The sequence below is a fragment of the Anolis carolinensis genome, chromosome 1 (assembly GCF_035594765.1).
Source record: "Anolis carolinensis isolate JA03-04 chromosome 1, rAnoCar3.1.pri, whole genome shotgun sequence".
Classification (NCBI taxonomy): Eukaryota; Metazoa; Chordata; class Lepidosauria; order Squamata; family Dactyloidae; genus Anolis; species Anolis carolinensis.
Genome location: NC_085841.1, coordinates 180,722,001 through 180,748,614, shown reverse-complemented (window position 1 = coordinate 180,748,614; position 26,614 = coordinate 180,722,001). Strand labels below are relative to the sequence as shown.

Genomic DNA, 26,614 nt, shown 5'->3' with positions numbered 1-26,614 from the left:
CACATAATACATTTTGTGTTTACAGAAAAACATATATTTCTGCACAGAAATACTATGTGTATGTGTTGTTTTCTACATAAAACTACATGTCATTCTGTGCACAAAAAACCACGTTTGATTTTTGCAAAAATATGCTTTCTGCACTGAAAATGCTTCTCAATAGGAAAAAGTGTAATCTCTACAAAAATATTTCTTGACAGAGTGATTTGGAACTAAGTAGAAATTTTCGCATTCTAATTTAGCTGGGAGAATATTGCAGAAATTACTCATTCTTGGCATTATGATGAAAATGAAGATGAATACCCCTATTCTAGATGTTCACATATTACCTTATCCCCCCATTTGTGACATCCCCGTGGTTTCCTGTTTATAAAACTCCCAACTATTTTTCCTAACAGCACCTAGTGATACATAGTAACTGATCCTCTAGAACTTCCTAACTTAATAAAACAAATAGATTCATAACTCATAATAAGAGGTACCAATATTAGCATGCTTGTGTGTTCAACATGACAGAACATGTAAAGTTATACTACATCATATGACTAACTTTTAGTCTTGTATGACTAGCTTCTTTAAAAGTATAAACCTGTGGTCCACTAAAAAGAATCCATACTAGGGATCTATTAGAAGTAGACAAATAAGCAGTATCTGTTCAATGTGTTAAACACAGCTGTAATTTCAGTGTCTTGAGATGGAAGGAATACTGGTAAACCATGGGCTGATTGTTACTGGAACACTTAGCTGCCTCTTCACTCTTCTTTGCTATGATTCTTGGATTAAGTGACTTTGGGGTTTATTGAAGAAGTTACTTTTTTCAAAATAAAATAGACTAAAATTAATTTAATCCAGGAATGTATTAAAGATAGCAAATGTAGCAAAGAAGAATAAGGCATAGCAAGACACTCAGTCAGTGATTCACCAGTATTCCTTTCATCTCAAGACTCTGTATTTGTAACTGTGTTTAACATTCAGAAAAGTGTGCACAAACAAAAGAAAGGCCTACTTTGAGTAACCTGAAGCTGAATAAATGATTTTTTAACCCACAGAATCATGTGGGCAGGGGAACAGTTTTGTACAGTGAGTGAAAGCAGAATCTCTTCTGACACCTATTCAAAATAACACATGTAAGATTTAACGTAAGACATCACTAAAGATAAAGTGTGCACAAGGAAAGTCTTCATTTGTTGTTCAACTTCATGCAAAAAACATTGTCTGTGCCACTTTAGACTGAAAGATCAAAACTGAAAACCAATGCAGATCAACTGTTTTGTTACAATGATGGTGTCCCCCAGGAACTAGTGTCTTAACCTGCACCTGAGCAGTCTGTTCCTTAGAAGATTTAGTTCTTCCTGCATAGCTTGATATCTTTCCTATACTGAATAAACCACAATTCTTATCTTAAAAACTCATGTTTAGCTTATCACTGAAGGAGTGATCTGTAAAATGAAAGCAGAGAATCCAGCCTAAACATGGTAGAAACCCTTCTTCACTCTATTGTCTATCTTATCAGTAGGAAACAGATCTTTGGGGTTTAACAGCTGGGGATGAATTTATGACTTTCCACAGCTAGAAAGTAATCTTTAAAAACCTTTCCACTTCTCAAGACACACAAATCTTCCACTGCTATCCTTACATTCTTTACTTAAAATAATGTTGCTTTTAAGAATAACACAACACTTTAAAGTTATTATTTAGGGATAGAAAATTAAAACTAAAATGTTCAATAAGAGGTGATCAACAATTGTTTGTTTTTCCATCACAACCATCTAAGGGACGGTCCAAATGTGTAACCGGAAACTAAGCCATCTTAGCAGTAAACTACACCTATTTTGAATGTCTGATACATAGTTCCACATATCACAAGAAGATGGTGTTTAATGCAGATTCTATAGCTTCAACATTATAAGATATGAAAGAGACTCACCGGAGTGTGTCCTGAGGTGTCCAGTGAGGGCATCCCTCCTTCGGCAAGCATAGCTGCAGAAGGGACATTTGAACGGTTTCTCCCCAGAGTGTAATTTGATGTGCCTCAGTAGATTCCCCTTTTGTGTGAAGGATGCTCCACACTGGTTACAGTGAAATGGACGCTCACCTACAAAGGAGAACACAGTGGAAACCATCACTGAGGAAATATATGGCTGATAGAGGTAAAATTCATTTTACCAAAAGTTGGAGCAGGTACACTAATAAATAGGACAAAGAAAATCTAGGAGGGTTGCAAACCTTCCTTCACAAAGCGCTTGACAACATATTTCATAGTAATCAGTTGTGGTAACAATGTGGGGCCCTTGAAAAGTACTACTTATCATTCTTTCAAATCACCTGCCTGATAGTTCAAGAATCAAACACAGTAAACCATAAGTGGTAGAGCACATGCTTTGCATGTTAAAAACCACAGGTTCCATCTGTGACATTTCTAGTTGAAGTTCAGGTAAGAGAACAGCTACTGAAGAAATGGGTATTTTACCATTAGCCTGATGTAGGATCTAATTATTATACAGCAAGGTTCATAGAAGAAGAAGTGAGAAGAACATCTTTCAAGGTAGCATTGTATAATGCAAATAGAAATTAAGCATTTTGTGCAGATACCGGAAACTTCACTGATGAAAAGAACTCAGAATAAGAACCCATTTTTGGTTGCTGGGAAATGTCCTACACTTCTATATGCATCCACTGTCCAACAGGATTTCCATGGCTTTTTTTATGACATCACAAACTGTTCTTCCAAAATGCAAAAATGCAAGCATCCAAGACATGCATACCTTAAACTGCTTTCATGAAAGATAAGTCACAAATTTTAACTATCTTAGCATGGGGACCTTCTCCACTTACTAATGCATAATGACATAAAGTTAAGATTATGGAAATAAAAGGATGTAATTCTGTTAATTTAATTGTTATGCTTGGTAGTTTATGGTAGTTTATATACCTGAGATTAGGTAACACTGAAGTAATTTAGGATTTCTAAATTGTAGTTCATTGTAGGTCAGCTCTTATTATTGGCGCAATACCACTGATGAATTTAAAATAAACAGTAGGTATAATTCTTGAAAGCATACTGTATGTTGTGTTTATATTGTCTGTTTGGATAAGGCCAATTGGCTGATCAATAAAATCATTTTTTGAAAATTAAAGCTAAATTGCAGATGTAGATCTTAAAAATTAAAAATTTGGCTCAAGAACAGGCATTTTAAAAAAGAGTGAAAGCAAAGACTGAAAAAATAACTAAAGATAACTTATTTCATCTATGTAAAGAAAATAATGGAAATGTTGAACGTATTGTCAACATTTAGTGTTGACATTTTGTGCCATTAGATGACACCAACTGAATATAAGAAACACCATGACAAAGTAGGTTCCATCATACATTGGCAAAAAAGTATAATTTGGCATCCACAAAAAGCGGTGGGAATTTAAGACTAAAATATTGATAGTCCTATGGGATTTTAAGATTCAAAATGACAATTAGACCATGATAAACCAGACATAACTATGGTTGAGGGGATGTTGATGGTAGTGGTAGTGATGATGATTAATGGGGGGAAATCCTTGTGGGTTAGGGAATGGGGCAAAAAGTTTTTCTACATACATGTACTTTCCTCATTTGAGAAACCTCAGGCTCAGGGAATGTTACAAACCTCCGGCTGCCCGGCCAATCCAAACTCCTCTCCTGCCCTGTGCCTCCTTGCACAACATTGATAAGTCAGGCAGCTGGAGCTTTGTAGCATTTCATGAGCTCACTGCAGTTAGGTGTATTTGGACTTTTTCCTCCTCAACACATACTTTTTACAGAGGATTTATGTTAAGTTCAACAGCAGAACCCAGAATCCTCCCTCCCTCTACCCCTCCCCCCTCAATTAAATTTCAGATAGTTCTGGAGTGACAGGACCTTGAGAAAAACTCAGAGGTGGTCTGGATGTATAAATACCTCCCTTCCCTCAAAAGAGGAAGTGGGGAGGGGACAGCAAAAAGTTTCAGTTTTTGAAGTCTTTGAAATTTTGACTTTCCAGGAAAAGGACACTCAAACTGTATATGCAAATATTCCAAAATCAACCCCCCCCCCAAAATAAACAAACAAAAACAAAAATCTAAAATACTTTTAGTCCCAGCCATTTCAAATAACAGATACTTAACCTGTACAAGGCATGGACTTTCACAACAAAATGCTGAGAAGTAATTCATAGTGCATGCTGGTGTGATTCCAGAGAGAGCTGGCTAGCTAATTATATTTCACAGCCACAATTACCGCCTACTTATCTGCTTACTTTGCACCTGTTACATCATTGCAAGTAAGAACTCCCTCCAGGAGATCAGGCAGGGAAGTTTGAATAAAGTGGATCTCTTTTTCTTGCTCGCTTTGCTGTTCAATATGACACTAGTGACAAAAGGGGTATGTTGTCATGTACAGTCAAGTAGAAAAGTAAACATTTTGAGGGTACTAATTGGCAAATGGATTTTTAGGTGTCTTGATTCCAAATGGCTTAGCTAGGTAATGTTAGATATTGGTCTAAATTCAACTGTTACTCTCAACTACCATGGATCCATTAAATCAGCTGTTTTCAAAGGTACTGAGAGGCTTCACACTTTTCTCCTCCTCCTCCCCCCTACTCCTCCCCTTCCAATCTTTCCCTCCTTTTTCCTGCTCCTTCCCCTCCCCCACCTCCCTTGCCCCAAAAGCCTTTTTTCCAATCTTCCTCACCACCAAAAGCCCTTTTCCCATTACCTTTCTTGCCACCCAAATTCTTCCCCCCCTCACTTTTCTTGATTCCAAAACCCTGTTTCCCTTCTACCACTCAGGGGATACGTTGATTGTGCTTTTTCTGAATGGCAGAAAGGGTTTGGACTGGATGGCCCCTGGAGATTCTGCTATCGATTAACAACAACAACAACAACAACAGCAACAACAACAAAACAACAACAACAACGATAGCAGAATTTCAAGGTGCCATTACTGAGATATATATATATATATATATATATATATATATATATATATATAATAACATTTTGGGGCTCCACAAGAAACTTTTGTTTCAAAAAGGGCTCCGTGGCTGAAAAGGTTTGAGAATCGCTGCATTAAATCAATGAAGAAGTATTAATTTAACAACTCTTTCCACCAAATCAAAGGGTTTACCCTAGCTGGGACAAGCAACTTGGGTTTAGGCCAATGTTCATTGATGGCCATACACATTATTTTAGTTGTGCATATCTGACATTTCTATCATCACCTAGGATTCTGTGCTTTACAACTGCTTGTATGTGAAGAGTTGTTGTTACAGTTGTCTGCCTTCAAAATGTTTCCGATTTATGGTGACCCGATCATGGGATTTTCTTGGCAAGATTTATGTCCCTGCCTTCCTCTGAAGCTGAGAGAACGTGACTTACTCATACCCCCACACACACAAGCACACACATATATGTGAATATATAATCATCTTAACTTGGAAAAATACTTGACCAACTTAAATTTTGAAGTGGTACATTCTATTCTACAGTCTTAGCATTTTATCACTTGTATCAGATGTATCTCAGGAATCCTTACAACAATCCTGTAAGAAATAACATTTTAAATAACCCATATTGAACCATCTTTTATGTTATAGAGCTACAAATAGCTATCTCTAAAATAAAGTAGAAGCCTAAACATGCATCAGGAAACGTCTTTTTCTTTGTACAAAAAGCAAGTTTGATATAATAAAATAGCTATGAAATGTCAGAGGTCAGCCAAAGCAGGGAACAAAGCTACACATCAAAAGAGAAATCATTTCTACATGGTTGAGAACGTCTGAATAGCCAAGGCCATCACTGCCTTTTTGCACAGAGGGAACAAGGGCTATTCCTCAATATAGGAACTCTAATGGCTTTAACAAGGGCAGTGCCTTATGTAATCCCTCTATCTCTATTTTTTGGACACAATACTACTTTTAAAGAAAATCGCTGAAGTGCCTAAAGTGTAAAATGTCCAAAATATCTTTGTACTATTTACCCTTCAATTTAATGCAAACCAACACAAAGTGAATGCTTGTAAATTTATAGCCATGGTACATCCAAGTACAACTGCTTTAAAACATTACTATATAGAACTTGGAGAAGCTACAACTCCCAAATTTCAGAACTATGCTTCAAAAAGGAAATCTTTGCAAGTACTACGGCTTCAATTCAGATGCTACACTTTTACATACAAATCTGTATACTAAGATCATAGGTTCACATAGACCTTCTCCTAGAGCAGGAGGCAGTAAGAGTCAGCCCTAATACATGATAACCATCCTATATGAAGATGTCGAAAACAACACTTGCGACCTCAATATGCCAAATATGTGCTCTGACACTGAGCTATGGCTCTTCTTCATTTGCACCACTATCTACACATGTTTAAGACTGAGTTTAGGAACAGTTTAATTGCTGAATTGAAGCAGGGGCCTCTAGACAGGAAGTTGGACTTGACTTGAATCCTCCTCTTCCTCCTCCTTTCTCCCTGGTTTCATTTGACAGTTTTTTTTATTTCTTATTAAACAATAGCTGAATCAACTGGCCTTTGCATTAGAAATCCTCCTGCTTTGGATGTACTGTTGGGAAAATGTTATTAGGAAACATCCACTCTGCATATGTTGACCTCTTTGGGGTGAACTGAACATCCTTAGTACATGATATATTTTCATGTTACCGTGTTCATAAAGCTCTGAACAACATATATGCTTATTAAATAAAATTCATAAACACAATTAGAATATTCTTCCATGCAAGTGTCACTTAAGACACACAAATACATCTGAAACTGAAAATCCTACAGATTTTTAAACCAATTTGGCAGGAGGTAGAGATTACATCATTATTCATTCATTTTAAAAGCCTAAAATATTATTAAAATTTATAATAATGTGAACACTTTAAAATAATCCTCGGTGATCACACCAAACAATGACCAGTCATGATATGTCCTTAAGAATGGAACAGACTGGGGAAAAGACTAGGACCCAACAGAAAGAGAGCTTGGAAAACATACTTTTTTGGAGAGTGACCAAAAGAGAACCTTTTCTAAGTACTGAACAAGAATAGGTACTCTCTGATAATGCACAGTTCTGATTTTGACTTGGCCCCTACCAGCATTATCAAGTTTCTTTAGGAAATATGAATGAAGTTTTAAATGAGAAACAAGCTATAAACTAGACTTCTGACTTCATATTGTTTTCAGTGAAGCTTAGACTGCACTCTCATGTAAGTGGAAACTGAATACTTAATGGAGGCTAAAAGTGTCATTATAGTAAACAATTGTTAGACCTAGCTTCCATGATACATCTAAGACTGTATGATTGTCCTGCATGGTGATGGATATCCTAATTTTGACTAAATGTCCTATTTACCACTAAACAGACTAAGGAAAATTGAGGGCTAAATCTGAGGCTGAGGCAGATAAGCCTTGAAAGATCCGAAAAACAGGGAAAAATTAGGATTTTTTAAAAGCCCATATAAAAAAGGAACTCTAGTTTTAAAAGATTTCTTTTGAGGTATCCTTTCAAAATGAAGAACACTTGACAAGGAAATAATGGTTTCTCCAATGCCTGCATACCACTACATAGAAAAGGCTTGAAATGTATGTTTTTGAGTGTTCTTTCTAATTAAACAGGTCTATTTTGAAATGAAAAGATATTCCTTGCTAGACTTGGTGAATCAAGACAGGCAAGAGAATAGATGTCAGGCAATATCAACATCAGATGCCAAAGGCAGTCATCACGTTTTCTTTCAGCTGCTTACCAGTGTGACTCCTTTTATGCACCATTAGCACATTGGGCCCAATGCAAACCATGCCACAGACGTCACATTTCAGTTTACCATTCGGAAGCCGGATTCCTCCCTCGCCTGACAGCTCCTGCATTTTTCTGTTCTCCACTATCTCATGGTTTTCCGTGAGAGGGTCTTCCAAGCTGCTCCCTTCATCATGACCCCTGATCCCGTCTTCCCGCCTCAGGGGCTTCCTGTCAGAATCCTCATCATCACTTTGCATTTCTAGCTTTATGGAGTTTGCTGCAAATTAAAGAGAGGAAGCATATTGAGAAAATTGCATCTTGTCCTCCCACTATGTAACTTAATAGCACCCAAAATATCCAACAAGAATACTGTTGTATTAGTGACAGATTATAAAAATTACAGAGGAGACATTCCCAATTCCTGAAAATTGTATGTACAGTAAGACCTCCATCTCTGTGGTGGGATATGTAGCTGGTCAGACTGTGGTTATGTGAAACTATGGATTTGAACAAATACCCTAACTCACCTCACTTCCAACCTCATACCATAGAATTGTGTTGGAGGACCTTTCAAACTCCTAGAGAAATATACTCTATAGGAATTGGTTGGGACCTCCAATAAAACTCTCTCCTAACTTCTGGATGATTATATGATTCCAGGGAAGCATAAAATCATCCAGAATACCTAGAAATATGTAGAGGAACAGTTTCCCCAGTGACAAGAAAGTGAAATTGCAGGTATTGGGTTTTACAGTTATGGTGGGTCTATACCAGTGGTTTTCCAGATGTTTTGGCCTTCAACTCCCAGAAATCCTAACAGCTGGTTAACTGGCTGGGATTTCTGGGAGTTGTAAGCTAAAACACATGGGGGCCCACAGGTTGAGAACCACTGGTTTATACAGTTAGAGTGGGTTATAGCAGGCCATAGTTGGCCTGTACACTTACTCCCATAAGCATGACATGAATTAATATTATAGGATCCTGGGTCCCAGCAAAAACTCTATTTAACTACTGTTAAAATTATTTAAGCTTATCATACAATAATAAAGAGACTATGATATTTTTATGACAGGGTGGCCTACTAGCAGACGTTCCCAGCTTAATTAAAGCCACAGTGACCATTTATCTTCTATCTGGAGACTTAGGGCCCTTTCAAACAGCCATATAGCCCAGAATATCAAGGCAAAAAGTCCCAAGATATCTGCTTTGAACAGGGGTATCTGAGTCTACACTACCATATATTCCAGTTCAAAGCAGATAATGTGGGATTTTATTCAGCTGTGTGGAAGGGGCCAAAGTCTAACTTAGTTATAGGGTAATTCCAAATATTTAAATTCCTCTATAAGTAAAATGAAGAACACAATCATGACAAAATCAAATTAAGCCTCCTGCCACCATCTTTTTTAATTTTAAAAGAGCAGTAGTTTAAACCCCCATTAAGTAGTTTTGTGAATGGCCCTCTTGCACTGAGTCAGATTGTTGGACCACCTAACTCCATGTTATCTACTTCGACTGGCAGAGCTGGCCCTTCTATAAGGAAGGTTGAGCAGACTGCCTTGGGCAGCAGATTCTGGCGGCAAGAGTGGCAGCTTGTCCACCACCAAGAGTTTCTCTTTAAACCAACTCATTCATTCTTCTCTGTTGGAGGACACTACTATGTGTGTCACTAGTTTGTCCTGTGCCCTGAAACTACAGTAGCCTGCTGAAGTGTTTAAGTGATACTTTCCAATTGCCTGTGTTGTTAAGGCCCATTCCACAGTCCAAGTCACTCTGTATATGCAAGTGGGCGGCCTGAGACAGGCCTTGCTATACCAGAATCCCCTTTGGGATTGGGAAGTACCAGCAACTAAGCCTGGGACTACCTGCATGCATGTTGTGCCCCTTCTCTGATAGAACCTCCATGGCATAATCAAACATTGCACCTTTTTTCAGTGCCAAAATACAACTCCCAGAACCCATCACCATTGACTATTCTAGTGAATGTGTTGTCGAAGGCTTTCATGGCCGGGATCACAGGATTGTTGTATGTCTTTCGGGCTGTGTGGCCATGTTCCAGAAGCATTCTCTCCTGACGTTTCGCCCACATCTATGGCAGGATGCCTGCCATAGATGTGGGCGAAACGTCAGGAGAGAATGCTTCTGGAACATGGCCACACAGCCCGAAAGACATACAACAACCCTATTCTAGTGAATAATTTGGGAATGGCAGTCCAGGAACTTCTGGAGGATCCCATGACTCTACTATCCTTTTTGCCATCTACAATCATCCCAAAAGGTCTTCCCACTGTAAATACAAGGAAGAAAAGGGTCCTTGAATCCTTAAAGGCTCATTCATCTTTGCCCAGAGTGTGCAAAAATGAATTAATGAAACTGCTGCTACCAATGTATAATGAGAAGACAAGTTTTTTGTAATCCATGTTTGTACGTTCCTTGTTTCCTATTTTACTTTCTTAAATAACATGGCCTATTTTTAGGAGCATCAAACAATCTTACATCCCATTCATTGGAGCAATACATATCAATAGCCATTGAGTCCAAAACTGAAAAAGGTTTTAGACCCACGTGAGAAAATTCTTTAGCAGCCTTTTTTTCTGATAGTTTTGGAACTATGGCAAATATCCAGTCAGGTAAAACAGCAAAACAGAAACCAGCATAGACAGCCCAACCTTCCATTCAAGCAGATTGTTCAAATGCAGCTCTTTATAGCATTCCCGCTTTGATAGGAGAGAAGCTGCTAAGCCTCACATATACACCTGCAATGGCCCTAGTTAAATATTTCCATCCTCTTCCTTCTCACACCTTACAATAATCAGGAACCTGCCAGAACAGCTTGTTTCTGTGTGGAGACTTCTTCTCCAACTGGGATTAAGCAAAAGAAATGTATATTTTAAGGAGGGGAATGCTGCTACAGCAGAGATCTCATCAGCTATTTAAAAGTAGTCTGATAGGTAATTCTATTCAATTTAGCATTATTTCATTCACTGATATGTATGTAACTCTGTAAACAATTTATTTAAGGTGCAATTCAGTCAATGTTAAGCACTTTAGGGGCCAGACAATGTTAATAGAAAAGATTTTGCTATGTGCTTAATTGCAGGGACTTCAACATTATGTTCCATGGATTGTACTTCTATTAAAAATGTCTAGTTGGTTAACTTCCTTTACAATGTTAAGCAGTTAAGGCTATAAGACAGTGACTTACTCCGAGGCCACGGAATGACTATACATCAGAGGAAGTACTCAATGAATGAAAAACACTGCTATGTATACACATTTCAAGTCTATTATCACATTTTTCAAAAAGTTTCTCTTTTGGATCATAACTCTAAGAATCCCACAATTGGCATATTCACTTTCTATGCTTCCTAGTGGATTTGGAAGCTGTTACCAAAAAGTACTTTTTACCAACTTTTGATCTGACCTGATCTACACACTTGCATTTGATCACAGCTGCAGAATATAACCAATACTGAAATTTATAACTGGATGACATGTTCTAAGATTCTCTTACTGTGCTCGGCTCCCCAAATGTTATAAAACGAGAAGTTACATACTTTTTCATTCCTACATAGACCCCTTTACTTTTACATTTATTATTTACCAACTAGAGTCAACTTGTATTTAAGATTTTCATTTATGAAGATACTGAACTATCAAAATGACTCCAGTCCAACCCCCTGCCAAAAAGGAGAAAATCACACTCAAAGCACCCCTGAAAGATGGCCATCCAGCCTCTGCTTAAAAGCCTCCAAAGAAGGAGCCTCCACCACACTCCGGGGCAGAGAGTTCCAGTGCTGAACAGCTCTCAGTTACATTGAAAGCCCAGGAATAATGTAAGAAAACAATGTTCCATCCTTCTACCAAGTCCTAGAAAATTGGGACTCAATCCAGATTGATATGAGCATGAAGCTTCCAGGTTTCATCAAAGACTCCTTGGGGCTGCTTTGGATTAATGAATATCACAGATTTGGAAATTGGTCTGAACTAGGTGGTGGTTTTATTTAGGTATACCAGCACCTCCTTCAAAGCAACTGGCATCTCATTGTAAGATAGTACTGATAGCAATTTTCAGAAAAAAATCAGTTAACTCTTGCATGGGCAACCAAGATGCCTCACCAAACAAGTTTTGGAGAAATCTTGCTTAGTCAAAACTTCTCTAAATCTTCTCCATTAGGAAACACCAACATATAACTTGGGCAAAAGGGGATGGGTAAAACTGGACATTACTTTGAACTGATGGTATTGGTAAGAAGAATATTTTTCCTGTCTATCAGCTATCTGATTTAAAATCAGATAAACAAGCTTTTTCTCCCAGAACTATGCAGTGAATCATTAAAATATATATCGATTGTGATGGTTAACAAAGATAACTTAATTCATTTTACTAATTTATTAAGTTCTGTTTGTTAACCTCTTTGATACACATTCACACACACACACCCCTACCTACCTTGGCCCAGATCCCACCACTATCTTCTGATTAAAAAGCAAAACTAAACATTTCTGAAACTAGTTGACAGCCTTAGTATAAATATGAAGTACAGCAATAATAAACAAAACCAGCTGGAAAGTGTCTGGGATTTGCTTTGCAACTGTCTGCTGAGAAGATGACATCTGCCTGGCTGTTAGCTGGGTTGCCAACTTTTCATTGCAAAAATGTTGGCACCTGGTGGAGGTCTGCAGGTGTAGTGAATCGGTGCCAGTTAGGGACAAAGCCAGCATGGGCACTGATAGGCACAGAAAATCAGCAAGGCTTCTCAAGGACACTTACAGGGGTTCAGCTTCTCATTATCAGTAGGGTCTCCTTTGCTGCTGACTCCAGTTTTGTACTGATGGGAGATTCAACACTCCTGTGAAATGCTTTTAGCCATTTTGGTGAGCTACTTTATAAGGGCTGAATTTCTCTTGGTAGCAAACTACCGTATATACTCGAAGATAAGCCAAGCTTTTTTATCTCTTTTTGGGGGCTGAAAAAGCCTCCCTCGGCTTATAATCGGGCCAAGGTCAAGCCAGGCAGCGGAGCCTGGAGACTACAGTATTTTCTTTTCCAAAACCTCCCTTCTCCGCTTCTCCTCCCAGGCTGGAGTTATCTTATTTTTTAAGAGAGAGAGAGACAAGGGAATGTTTTCAAAAGCGAAAGGAGAGTGAGTGACAGAACCTCTTGCAAGCCAGGAAGAAGGAAAAATATTGCATGGGTGTAAGAGGGGGGAGGGAGAAAGACTCTTGCAAATTTGCAGGATTTATTATTATTATTACTTGCAAATATTGTAGGAGAGAAATGCACAGAGGATTTGCAAACTTTTCAGGAGGGAAATGCCAATGTGAAATTAGTATATATAATTATAGAGCTATATCTAGCTCTGCATTGATTATATAGGCACTGAATGTTTGCCTGTTACTATGTTGGAAGCCGGCCTGAGTCCCCATGATACAAAGGAAGTTGTTGTTGTTATTGTTGATGATGATGATAATGATGATGATTATTATAAAGTTATTGTTGATACCATATTGTTTTTGTTGACCCTACTTATGCACTTACCGTTAGCTTAATGTTTTTCTTTGAAATACAGTAAATATTCAAAAAACATTTACCCAACTTATGCCTCAGTTAATGTAATTTTATTGGTATCTATTTTTATTTTGAAATTTGCCAGTAGCTGCTGCATTTCCCACCCTCGGCTTATACTCGAGTCAATAAGTTTTCCCAGTTTTTTGTGGTAAAATTAGGTGCCTCGGCTTATATTTGGGTCTGCTTATACTCGAGTATACACGGTACATAATGCAGGATCAAAACATGTGCATAAATCTGCACTCTAGTAACATATCTAAGCACAGGGGAAGAAACTGGCCATCTCTTTAACCTTCTGGCTTCACCTACCTAGTCAGGATTTGATTAATATTTTTTCTAGAAATCTCTAGGTCCTGCAATGAAAGTCAACTGTAGGGTTGTGCTGGATGACCTATACATCCCTAAAAGAACACTTCCTAGAGAAGCCCACCAGAACAATTATATTTGAAGTTGACCATAGAGCTGTGCTGGAGGGCTTAGCAATTCCTAAAGAGGTGTTTCACAAGAGTCCCTTGCCCCTAGCCCCAGCAAATGTGGAGGGATGACCGTATAAGTATTCCTTGGCCAAACTGGAAGAAATAAACGAGATCATTTGTGTTTTCTGAGGTAATCAAATCTCCCAAATTTTGGGTAGCATGTACTTTTGTGAAAGAGCTGCCATTATATTTAGAGGAAACAGTATGACCCCACAAAATATATCCTCTTTAGGCATTTTCTAAGTCCTCCAACATGACTCAGTAGTATTCTTGGGTCAGAGAACCTTCATTTGAATCAAATTCACATGAAGTCCAGGTATGTATCCCTTGTGGATACAGGGGTTTTACTGTGTTGTTTTTTTAAAGCCATCAAGAAAGTCACAGTCCTGCGTATTTAAGACTTAAACAGATCTGTTAATGACAACTCCCTTTGAAGTTTTTCATTCACAAGGTTACCATAACTCAAAGCCAGTTTCAACCAAATTCCATGTACATTCCTAAGACATATGTCTGTATTTTCTTCCAGCTAGGGAAAACTATGCACACAAACAGACTTCCGTATTGTTATCACTTAATCAACCAGGAAACATGCATAGATCTGATGCAAGTGGCAATATGGGGCCTATCCCAACCTAGAATGCATACTGCTTTTTAAAAGTACACAAATATTTGAATGTATATCCTCACTTTGGTACGACTTGTCACATGTAAATGTTTTAAAAATACATAAACAGATTGGAGAGACAGAATAGCACGTCTGCAACCCTTCCAAAACTATTCTCCGTTTCCCACGACCTCTTTGATTCTCACTTTCTGAGTAAACCTCAAGTACATTGTGTCCTTGAACCTGATGTTATCTTTGACATTGTACCTGTCCCCAGGCAGGGGATATCAGTAGATCAAAAGTCAACCCGTCTTTGTTTTGTTCACAGTAAACCTGAAGCAAGGTGCAAGCAATTTTGCTTCAGTTAGTTTAAGGACAGTATTAACCATGAGGAAGTGCATGCAGGGAAACAATTCTGGAGGATAGGAGAAAGCTGAAGCCATGAGTTGGACACATTTTAGCAGCAGTTGTACTTAAGAACTGAATAATTTGAAGTACTTTGGCATTTTTTTAAATAAAAGCAGCAGTGGATTAAAATGCAGCCGAAGTTAACCTTATGGCGTGCTTCTGCTTTTTAGACTTGGTAACTATAGATTGGACTAGGTTTCAAACGCCATCAGTTTATCACACTTAAAAATATGTAAATAAATAGCTATTATAAAGAATTGTTTTGCCTACAAGTTTCAGGCTTCTTTTCACATTGCTATGCCTGCAGTGACAGATGGCAATGCAAAAAATATAAAATAGTTCAGAATACAAACTTTTCTTTAGTTCCATGTGTGTCACCATCCTTAGCATAAATAAATGGCATTGTGGTATCTCATTAAATCTATACATCTGTGTAGTTCCTTGCAGTTTCTGGTTATTCCCTGACATCGTGTTCAAACCAACAGCTTTTTGCTTGCATGTTTCTTTTCTCACAATAGCATCTTTAACGTACAAGAAAGGCAAACAAAAGCAAAGCCATACAGTAAATATTTCTGAACTGTGCATACAGAATATTCATCTCCTCTGTTGTTCTTTAAAGATAATATGCCTCTCAGCAATTATTTCCCTACTAAGTCTGTATGCTGAGCAGATTTTTTTCTTTAAAGTACAAAATACCTATACCTAGCTTACAGAATAAAATTCTAATATGGTGCTAACTTATTTGACCAAACTGCAGCAATGATTAAAATCACTTGGGCCCTGTACATTTCAGACAGAGGTCAGAAATGACAATTTTGTTGCTTGACAGTTCCGCCTTAATGCATGGGCATAGTGGGCAGTTGCCTGGGGACCACACAGCCACAGGGGCCTCATGCCAAACTATGCATCAGAATGTACTGTTCCAATCACATGCCTCTATGTTAGAATATCCCGCTAACTTGTTAGAAGGGGAAAATTGCTTCTTGTAGCAGAGAGTTGGTATGTCTGCATTCATGAGAGAAATTGAACCATTTTCATTGCTTACAGTATGGAAGCAGAATATTTTAATGGTTTTTTGGGAGGCAATTAACACCTGGGGACAAGAATTTATTACTTATTTATAATAATAAATAAATCAATGTTATTTGTATTTTGCTTTCTCTCTCTCTCAAGGAAACTCAAAGTGGCTCTGCTCTTTATGTTCCAATAACTATATTTGTGTGGTGAGGAGTTAAAGGAAGTGTAAGAAACTGTGAGAAAAATGAAACTCTTCATTTATTATGTGGTACCAAGAAATATATGTTAATGTTATAGGTAATGTACATGTTTTATTCCTGTGTGTGACACTGCAGGCAAGGGCCAGTGCACTGCTTTGCCTGGGAGCCTATAACGTTCTTAAGGTGGCCCTTCTGCTTGGGAAGCAGTCCACTGGAAAGTTCAGAGCCAGAAGCCCTTTTTCACTATCCAGTTATAGCTCTATGATCCCTGTCATTGAGCCCTTTCACACTATGCAACTATAGCACAACTATTTTACTGTAACTGCCATAGTTTCATTTTGTGGAATCCTGGAGGAGGCTTTGAAATTATTAGCCAGATAATTCTCCTCTGATGTTTCTGGTCAAGCCATGAGGGTCATTCCAAAGAAATGCACACAATGTTTTAATCCAATAAAATTAGGATACTTTAAAAATATTGTGCATTACTTTTGCAGTGACCCTTGGAATGATCACAGTATATCTGTGTAGTGCAGAAGGGCTTTCAGCTAGACAGGCACAAGGACTGATTGCTTTTATCCAAGCAAAGTCCAATCCAAGTTCTCTTGCTGTTTGTCATGGTTCTTGCAGCAGGTGAGAGCAAACTAATAGGCTGTACAAGTGACAATGTTGCTCTAGCACTTATAAGCACCTTACAGTTAAAATAATCTTCCAACCCAAAGTTGGGGACCTGTGTCCCTCCTGATCTTGTTGACTTACAACTTCAACCTTGCTGGTCTTGGTTGGGAATTCAAGATGTTGTTGAATTCAACAATATCTCAAGAGGTTCTTTACTGTTGCTGTAATTGTAGCAGCTCCTGATATAGGAGGGTAGCACCAAGACAATTTTTTCTGAGTTCAAGCTGTGCTGTCCCTTCAACAAGATGCTAAAATGACAAAACTCTAAGACTTAAACAGATTTCTCTTTAGCTTGAGTGTATTAATAATTTTTTCTACATTGCTCCCCATAAGAACCTCCTACTTTTTGCCATACCCTATCACAAGCACAACCCATTGGGGACAAACATGGCTCAGAACTGCATGCCTTTTCATCAATTCTGTTCTGGACATATTATGGGTGACTCTATTCCCTTTTAATAAATAGGATATAAATTTCACTAGCTAGCACTATTTCTCCTCTCCTATTATCTAGCATGAGCAACAAATGGTCAAACAGCAGGATTTAAGAGCAGTTCAAAGTGGCACACTAAAGGAGGGGTATTAATATGGCATGGCTATGGCTATGTCATATCATGAACTGCTATTAAAAAGAACTTTTGAAAATACTTTTTTGATGGCAGCTTCCTATGTCACATAGATAGATGATAAAAAAGAACAGATCTCCAATCCAACGTGCTCTTGGGATACTGCTCACAAAAACACCTTCATGGATCTTGTGCAACATAACAACCAACACTTAGTGACTTTGCAATATGGCATGGCCACTCAGAACATGCCTCTAAGGCATCTTCTTATCACCTGAAAGTACAGGACAGGTGCTCTAGGGATGATCATTATGAGCATAAGAAATTCCAAATATGGGACCATATACAGATAAGACTTGGTGTACTTCCTGCTGCTTTACTGACTTTACTGACTTGGGGTCCCTCATTAAAAGTGCCCCATAAAGAATGTAATCTGCTCCCATTTCCAACACAGCCAGTTAGCCAGGAAAAAAACAAACAAATAGAAAGACAAAGAGCAGAGAGATGCTCATTTATGTCTTTTTCATTTTTGCTTCAGTTATTATGATTTTCAGAAGTCTTTATAAAGATGTTTGGATTTCTTCACACACACACACCCAGTCCCAATGCTTATGCCCAATAATTTACACTCATAATTTAGAAATTCAAAGACTAGTCACTCATAACATAAGGGGGTATGTAAACAGAAGCACACAAGAGTTCCTCAAGAGATACCATTTGTAGACAGCAATCTGTCCTTGGACAGAATGTGGAAGTAACAAGTTACAAAGTACATCACAGTTCATGGAGGGAAACATGAAGTCCCAAGAGGCCATCAGTATGTTTAGTGAAAAGTATAAAGGAAGCTACTTGCTTCAGAAATGATACCATGCCCAAATGAAATCAAAACAAACCTGCTCAAGGGAAGAAAATAGAAAATTAAAGGTGAAAAAAGAATTTTGAAAACCTATTTCTAGTAACATTACACCCAAGAATCAATTATATTTTAAATATATTTGGAGCAGGAAGACAATCATAGTAATTGCTAAAATGGAAAATCTGTACCTATTGGACCCAGAGAAGCAGAGTGGTCAATGTATTGCCATTTAAAAAAAATGGATCAAGAGATTTTGAAGTTGTAGCTTAATGTATAATGTCCAAGTAATTTTTGGGAAGTATTATTAAGAACAGAAAGGTAAGCACTCCTTTTAAAAAAGGAAGCCATATGACTTCTATAAAGATAATCCCTGTCTCACTAAGGGCCCTTCCACATATAACTCTGAATATCAAGGCAGATAAATCAAAATATCTGAGTCTACACTGCCATATAATCCAGTTTAATGTGGATTTTATACAGTTGTGAGGAAGGGGCCTAAGATTTCTTTTATGGTGTCAATAAACTTAGAAGAATTATCTACTTGGACTTCTAAAAGGTCTTTGATAAAATTCCACACCAAAGACTACCAAGCAAATTACGTAATCACAGGATAAGTCGAAAGTACCTCTTATGGTTTGGGAACTGTTGGCAGAAAGGAAAACAGAACATAGCACTAAATAGTCCATTCTTGCCTTGAAAGGGTGTGAATAGTGGGCTCTGAACCTGTTCATAACTGATCTGAAGTTAAGGTAAGTCATGAAATGCCCATGTTGTCCTTCCACACTGGAATATTGAGGGTGACTAAAATGTAACAGTGTGAAGACACTCAAAACAGTTTCTTCATACTGGGAGAATAAGCAATAAAATGACAAATGAGATTCAGTGTAAGTAAAGGATATTGGTACAAAAATCCCAACTTGATAAAATCTGAGGAGGAAGCAAGACATGGATCATGAAGTGGTGACAGAGAGCTAAATAAAAAGGCCAACCCAAATGTGTAGGTGTTAAAAAGAAGAAGGGGTAAATTCCATGTTGGACATAATTAGAGGAGCCTTAGTCGATGATCTGCGCCAGGAACTGGACAGGGGGAGTGTGTCCCTGCTGGTTCTGCTGGACCTCTCAGCGGCCTTCGATACCATCGATCACGGTATCCTTCTGGGACGCCTCACCGGGATGGGTCTTGGAGGTACTGTTTTGCAGTGGCTCCACTCATTCCTGGAGGGTCGGTCCCAGATGGTGTCATTGGGGGACGCTTGCTCGGCCCCACAACCATTGACTTGTGGGGTCCCGCAGGGTTCTGTATTGTCCCTCATGTTGTTTAATATTTACATGAAGCCGCTGGGAGAGATCATCAGGAGTTTCGGGGTGCGGTGTCATCTGTATGCAGATGATGTCCAGCTCTGTCACTCCTTCCCACCTGTCACTAAGGAGGCTGTCCAGGTCTTGAACCGGTGCTTGGCCACTGTGTCGGACTGGATGAGGGCCAAAAAGCTGAATCTGAATCCAGACAAGACAGAGGTCCTCCTGGTCAGTCAGAAGGCTGAACAGGGTATAGGGTTACAGCCTGTGCTGGATGGGGTCACACTCCCCCTGAAGGCTCAGGTTCGCAGTCTGGGGGTGTTCCTAGATTCATCGTTGAGCCTGGAGCCCCAGGTCTCGGCAGTGGCTAGGGGAGCCTTCGCACAGTTAAAACTTATGTGCCAGCTGCGCCCCTACCTTGGGAAACCGGACTTGGCCATGGTGGTCCATGCTCTTGTTAAATCCTGTCTAGACTACTGCAACACACTCTACGTGGGGCTGCCTTCAAATGTGGGGAAGTTTCAATTAGTCCAACAGGAGGCAGCCAGGTTAATAACCGGAGCGGCATACAGGGAGCGCACTACTCTTCTGTTATGCCAACTCCACGGGCTGCCGATCAGCTACCAAGCACAATTCAAAGTGCTGGCTTTAACCTATAAAGCTCTAATTGGTTCCGGCCCAGCTTATCTGTCCGAACGTGTCTCTCGCTACAACCCACCTCAAAGTTTAAGATCTTCAGGTGAGGCCCTGCTTTCGCTCCCGCCAGCCTCACAGGTGCAGCTGGCGGGGACAAGAGACAGGGCCTTTTCAGTGGTGGCTCCCCACCTGTGGAACACCCTCCCAAGCGAAGTCAGGCAGGCTCCCTCCCTCTTATCCTTTCGTAGGAATGTTAAGACCTGGTTGTGGGACCAGGCCTTCAAACAACACTAGCAGCATTAAGTATTATAATGTGTGCTGGAACTCAATTTGATAGACTCGTATTTTTAGATCTGATTGCACCTATCTGCTATTTAGTATTGTATTTTATGAATGTTGCTGTAATTAATTAACTATTTTAATTGATTTGTATTATATTTTAAATTTTTATATACGTGTGTTTTATTGTAAGCTGCCCTGAGTCCCCTTTCGGGTGAGAAGGGCGGGAGACAAATGTTTTAATAAATAAATAAATAAATAAATGGAAAATAAAACTTCCAATATCACATTGGCCTTATACATATCTATATGCAACCACATTGGGAATCATATGCAAATTTTGTTCACTATATATTAAAGGGGGATCTTCTAAAGCTTAAAAAGGTACAGAAAAGCTTAAATAAAATGATCAAGGAATTGGATAATTCTTTGAGAAAAAAAATATGGTTTTCAAGTTGTAAATGTTTAGGAGTGTATTTGTGGTAGAAAAATGGGTATTGACATACTTTGAAGAGAGGTTTCTAGCAAGAAAGCACAGGAGTACTACATGGCATTGCTTACTGTTTTACCAGAAGTTTTAAATAAATTATTCTGTGAGGACAAGGAATAACACTATAAAGGCGTTAGACATGTAACATATGAGAGATGCCCTATTTATTGGAAAGAAGTGTTACATTTTTAAAAGATGTCATAAAGGGGTAGTAGATTTCAAGAAACATGTTTTGGTCTTGTTATGTATAAAATTACTTAAAATTGAAATGTATGGAATGAGGGGTAGATTTTGTGCATGATTTATTTATTTTTTAACATTTTTTTAACAAAATAACTTGTCCTGTCTCTGAAGAAGACAGCACACTTTAGCAACAAGTGAAATAAGGCTTCAACAGCTGCTTTGTGACAAAATATTTTGAAACGTTTGTTTAAACTTAGGATTGGCACAATAGCATGGAAATGGCATGGTAAATAAGAATGAGAAAGGCTATACAGAGAAATATAGCTATGGGCCATAAGAGTCTTTGCACCTGGATGCTGGAAGTTTATTAGCAAAATACAAGCACAAGCAGTCAAACACAAAACCTATGGAGATCTCTAAGTAGTGAATTTCTGATATCTCAAAAAAACAAGTTACTGGGGGTGGGGTGCATTTGCAAGAGCTGAAAATATCTGGATAGAAGGTCATAAACAGCATCCTTTATCTGGAATTCTGAGAACTGAAATACTCGAAAATCCATAATTTGGGGGGGGGGGCTATAAGACAGGGAATTTTCAGATGGAGAAAAAAAATAGTGAATGGTCCATTTGAGAAGGTGATTAGGAAATGTTTGAGAGAGGAGAAGAAGGTGGCAAAAGACCTGTATGAACAAATCATAATGGTAAAAGAAGAAATAATAGCGGAAATTTTTCAAACATGGAGAAAGGACATGGAAGTTGTGAGGGAAGACATCCAAAGGGAAATAAGTAATATAACAAAAGAAAAATACATTGTATTAAGGGAAGCAAGAAGGAAAATGTTACAAAAATGGTACAGAACTCCTGCACAACTTTTATGTTTCTTACCAGGGTTAAAGGTGTTGGCATGGTTGTGAACAAAGAGGGGTGTTTAAGCACATGATATGGGAATGCGATCAAGTGCAGGTATACTGAAGGATGATTGAAGGGGAAATAAGCAAAATGTTAAATTTACAAATAATAATACGGTAGAGCCCCAGTTATCAGAGATAAAGGGGCGGGCCTTATCTCGGACAACTGAGATGGGGCCCGGATAGGGCAAGGTCTCGCTGAAGGACGTCCCTGGGCGAGGCCTCACCCCTTGGGAAGCCCCTGGCCATTACTGCAGTCTAGGCAGCAGCGATGGCGAGGGGCTTGCCTGGGCCCAGATCTCGCCCCTTGGGAAGTGCCTCGCCATAGCTGCTGTCTAGGCAGCAGAGACGGCAAGGGGCTTGCCTGGGCCCAGGTCTCGCCCAGGGATGTCCCTCAGTGAGACCATGCCTCGCCATCGCTGCTGTCTAGGCAGCAGCGATGACGAGGGGCTTGCCTGAGCACAGGTCTCGCCCAAGGATGCCCCTGGGTGAGACCACGCCCCTTGGGAAGTGCCTTGCCATAGCTGCTGTCTAGGCAGTAGTGATGGTGAGGGGCTTGCCTGGGCTCAGGTCTCACCCAGGGACATCCCAGGGTGAGACCACGCCCCTTGGGAAGTGCTTCACCATAGCTACTAGGCAGCAGCTATCGTAGGGCACTTCCTCCTCTCTCTCCCTCTCCTCTCAAACTCGAGAGAAGGAGGGGGAGAGGGAGGGGCGCCCCTAGCAGCACCTCAGATAACCCAGAGCCTCGGTTAACTGGAGCTCAGTTAACCGGGGCTCTACTGTAGCTAATAGAAATGTGTTACAGTAGAGTTCTGGTTATCCAACATAAGCGGGCGGGACAAATGATGGATAACCAAAACTGTTGGATAACAGGGAGGCCCTATTATCCCTCCCGGCAAGCTGCGCGCTTGCTGGAGGGAAAAGTCTCCTCCCTCCCGGCAAGGAACTGGCTTGAAAAGGCTGATTTTCTAGGCAGCAACACACAGGAGTTTTCCAAACCAGATACTTGGCTCGGAGGGAGGAGATTTTTCACTCCCAGCAAGCAACCAGCTTGAAAAGACTCCCTGCTGCCTAGAAAAACAGCTGATTTTCTGGGCAGCAATGCGCAGGGGTGCTTGGCTGGAAGGGAGGAGATTTTTCCCTTCCAGCAAACAAGTGGCTTGAAAAGGCTTCCTGCTGCACATGAAAGGACAACAGGAGTAAAGAAAAGAAAAATTGGTTGATAAATTAATAGCATGTGCTCAATATAATAAAACAACAATAAAAAAGAAAATTCAAAATTCTTCATTACCATGTCACTGAGAAAATGACGCCTTTGTTTTCTAATGATTCAATATACGCAACATTCTTTCATCTGCAAAATTATTTAAAATTACCTTTAGGCTCTGTGAAAAAGGAATATATGAAACATAATTAATTGCATGTTTACACTTGGTTGCCATCTCCAAGTTATCCCAATATATACATTTATGTAAATCAAGGTATTAAAAAATCCAAAATCCAAAACTTCCCTGGTCCCGAGCATTTTGGATAAAGTGTATTCAATCTATAGAGTGGTCCTGGATATTTGAAGAGTTGTAATTTTTTACTAATTTCATTACTGCATGCTGAAACATTTCCTAATGTTTTCTCCCCACTGGGGACCAATCAGATTTTTTATTTTTATTTGTTAATATTTCACCCCTTACATTATTAAGAAAGGAAATTCATAAGTGATTATACTGTTTGCTATCTATTGTAGAGAGAGGTTAACAAAAATACAAGGTTATTTTTCCACACATAGGAAGTTGTTCTCACACAAAAATATCTCTTTAAAGAGAAATCTTGAAATAAAAAAAGAAAATCTTGTGGCTATTGACCATTTCTCCATTTTTTCAGCCTTGCCTTTCTAACTGAGAACAAGAAAATGCACTAATATTCTTTATAAACGAACAGCAAATGTGAAAGCTTTGCAATTCTCCTATCCTTTGCATCTCAGCTGTTTCTTGTGTTGCTATCTTTTCCTTTCCCACCCACCTTCTCTCATTCCTTCAGTATTTTTATGAAGGGAAACATGAAAATCCAGTTTAACTGGTTAACTTAGTGTCACTGGATGGACCAAGATCAAGGAACACCGCCTTCCCCCTTTTGTGTCTAGAGTGGGAGTGAGGACCCATTGACATGATTTGGATGACAACTCCTAAAGTCCCCTTTTTAATGGCTAGTTGGCTGTGGGAGCTGAAATCTAAAAAAAAAAAGAATCTAGTTTATCAAACTTCATCACTGGTCTATAGAGGAAAATATTATCCTGTCAGTCTGCAATATAATGTTGATTAGTTCTCTATTCTGACAGTGACTTTCAAAGTCTCAAGCTTTTTCCCAACATTGTTATCTAACATCAATTTTTGAACTGGAGATGTCAAGGGAATGAACCTAGAGCCTTCCAAGCTATAATCCCTGTCCAGGTATTCAGTAATGTATCCATGGAGGGTAAGGGAGACCCTTCAGAATAACCAAATGACTGAACAGACCCCCTTCCCCCTAATAGGAAGAATTTTAATGTCCTTTAAATGACATAGAGATGAAATACGGCTCAATCTGTATTGTATTTTTCCTAATCATTTCACTCTTAACAGAATTAAATTCTGACTAAGAGAGGAAAGAGTTATTTTCCCCCCAGGAATGTGTCTGCAAGGGAAAAATGTCACTAGGAAACTGAATACCCAATTTGCCTGAGGTGATGTACAAAGAGTTTAAAAAAAATTCTTCAGCATTTTCCCTGGTTAAAACTAGTTTGTCTCAAAATGGACTAGCTGACCTGCTGCTTGCTTAACAGCTTTCCCAGCTTTCCAGATATGGGTATGATTTTCTTTAACTCCATGCTAATACTGGGACCAACTGGCAAAATCTGGCTCACACAGGAAGTATTTGTGTCCCAAATATGATCAGGGTTAAAGAAACAATGGACCGGTTGTTTTCCATTCCTTTCAGGAATTTTAGTCTGTATCTATGAAAAGATGTGCTGTCACATACTCAAGTTCAGTGCATCAGCACAGGCTTTATTTTCAAGACTTTCTTATAGTTGATTTCTGACCATGCACATATGTTAGGAAACTCAGATCTTATACAAAGAAATCGTCCAGAGAAGTCAAGGTTTTATGCTGGAAAAGAAAAACATATGCTTCAATTTAAGATAGAAGACACAAGAATAGAGAAAGGAATTATTTGAAAAACTTTACAAAACACACCACTTCACAATCAATTCAAAAGCATACACTTATAAAAGCAAAATACAGTAATTTCAAAGAATCATTATTTACCAAGTCAGCATGTCCAAGATGGGATGAAATCTTGCACCATCATGCCAACAATAGGATGGGCCTTGGCAATACTAGACTGGACACTGTATTGGCTCCCCCAATTCTCTGAAGAAAATAATGACTTACTCATACTAGGAACATTTCACACAAACTCAACATTTCACACAAACTAGATCTGCACAACTTGTGTCCCTCAACAGCAAAACATGGCAGTTTATAACTGCTGGATTTTCTAACCAGTTGGCACCTGGAGGTTTCGGTGCAATACAGCACAACAGCCCCAAGTTGTGCTAGACTGCTCTAAACAGGGTGAACTCAACTTCACTTAAAAACCAGTCTTTTGTAAAATGAAAGATTCAGGCTGCATTTGAGTTCTGTCCTTCACTGTGATTCTTGAGAGCCAGGTACCTACAATTTTATTTTTACAGCAACTGATAAGTGTCCGCTCTAAATTATCTGAAACTGCAACGACACCATGAGTTCGGGTGTGTGATCACTGACACAGGCAAGAACAGAAAAATACAAATAACGATCGGCAAACTACATGTACCAGATGGGCACAAACCCTTGAGATTATTGTTCTTGCAGCGGCAGCAGGAGCAGCAGCTCTCAGATCAGGCTACTTGTACTCAGGGGAATTAAGTCAACTTGCAAAAGGAGAAGTAAAAAAAAAATCAGAGTGTGCATGTGCCTATCCCCTCTGCCTCAAATACACAAACACAGATGCACAAGAACATACTTCACTTTCTCATGCATGATCCTCTAGGCCAGAACCAGTTATTTACATTATTCAACACTGCAGCTTAGTTATACCATAAATCAAAATAGATAATGGGGGGGAGGGAGTCCTGCATTGTATACAAATAAGTAGACGCAGTGATGGTTTTACCATGGTGGTAAAACAAAATAAGTGTGCTTAAATAACTGCTGCTGCTATCACTTATAAGATCCTTAGATGAGGTATTAACAGGAAATAGTGATACCTGTATTTTGAAGTGAAATACAAAGATCATTTAAAATAAACTAATATAACACAATGAAACATCAACTATTTCAAAGAAAGCAGTTCTAAAGTGATTCAAGTGTTTTTGTTTGGGTTTTTTGAAAAAAATATTATACCCCTTCCTTGCTTGGAAATCCCAGAGGTTTTCATTTGAGAGAAAGGGGAAATTTCAAAGATCATCCAAAGGGCCTAAATCCCACCAAGCTAGGAATGTAAGATCCACAAGTGGTTAACACGTTATGCATTTGAAAGTACTGTATATTAGAGGCAATCTTTGTTTTGTTTCCACTTAAGTTCATATAAGCAAAATAAGTTTGTCAAGTAACATGCAGGCATTATATATATCATCACCACCAAGTCAAATCCAGCCAAATCTGTCTATCTATCTTTGCC

General features: G+C 38.9%; 1 protein-coding gene across 6 annotated transcripts in view; it reads right to left on the bottom strand.

Moving 5' to 3' along the window:
* ikzf2 (IKAROS family zinc finger 2) overlaps positions 1–26,614 on the bottom strand; it is a 129,286-nt gene that overhangs the window by 53,331 nt on the left and 49,341 nt on the right. For 3 of the 6 annotated variants that reach the window (XM_062961047.1, XM_008113480.3, XM_062961062.1), the window contains exons 4-5: positions 7,759–8,028; positions 1,928–2,095 (exon numbers count right to left, since the gene is read on the bottom strand). In XM_062961047.1, coding sequence (XP_062817117.1) covers positions 1,928–2,095; positions 7,759–8,028 — 438 coding nt within the window. The remainder of the gene's footprint in view (positions 1–1,927; positions 2,096–7,758; positions 8,029–26,614) is intronic. The other 3 variants (XM_062961055.1, XM_062961070.1, XM_062961081.1) reach the window with 2 other exon arrangements.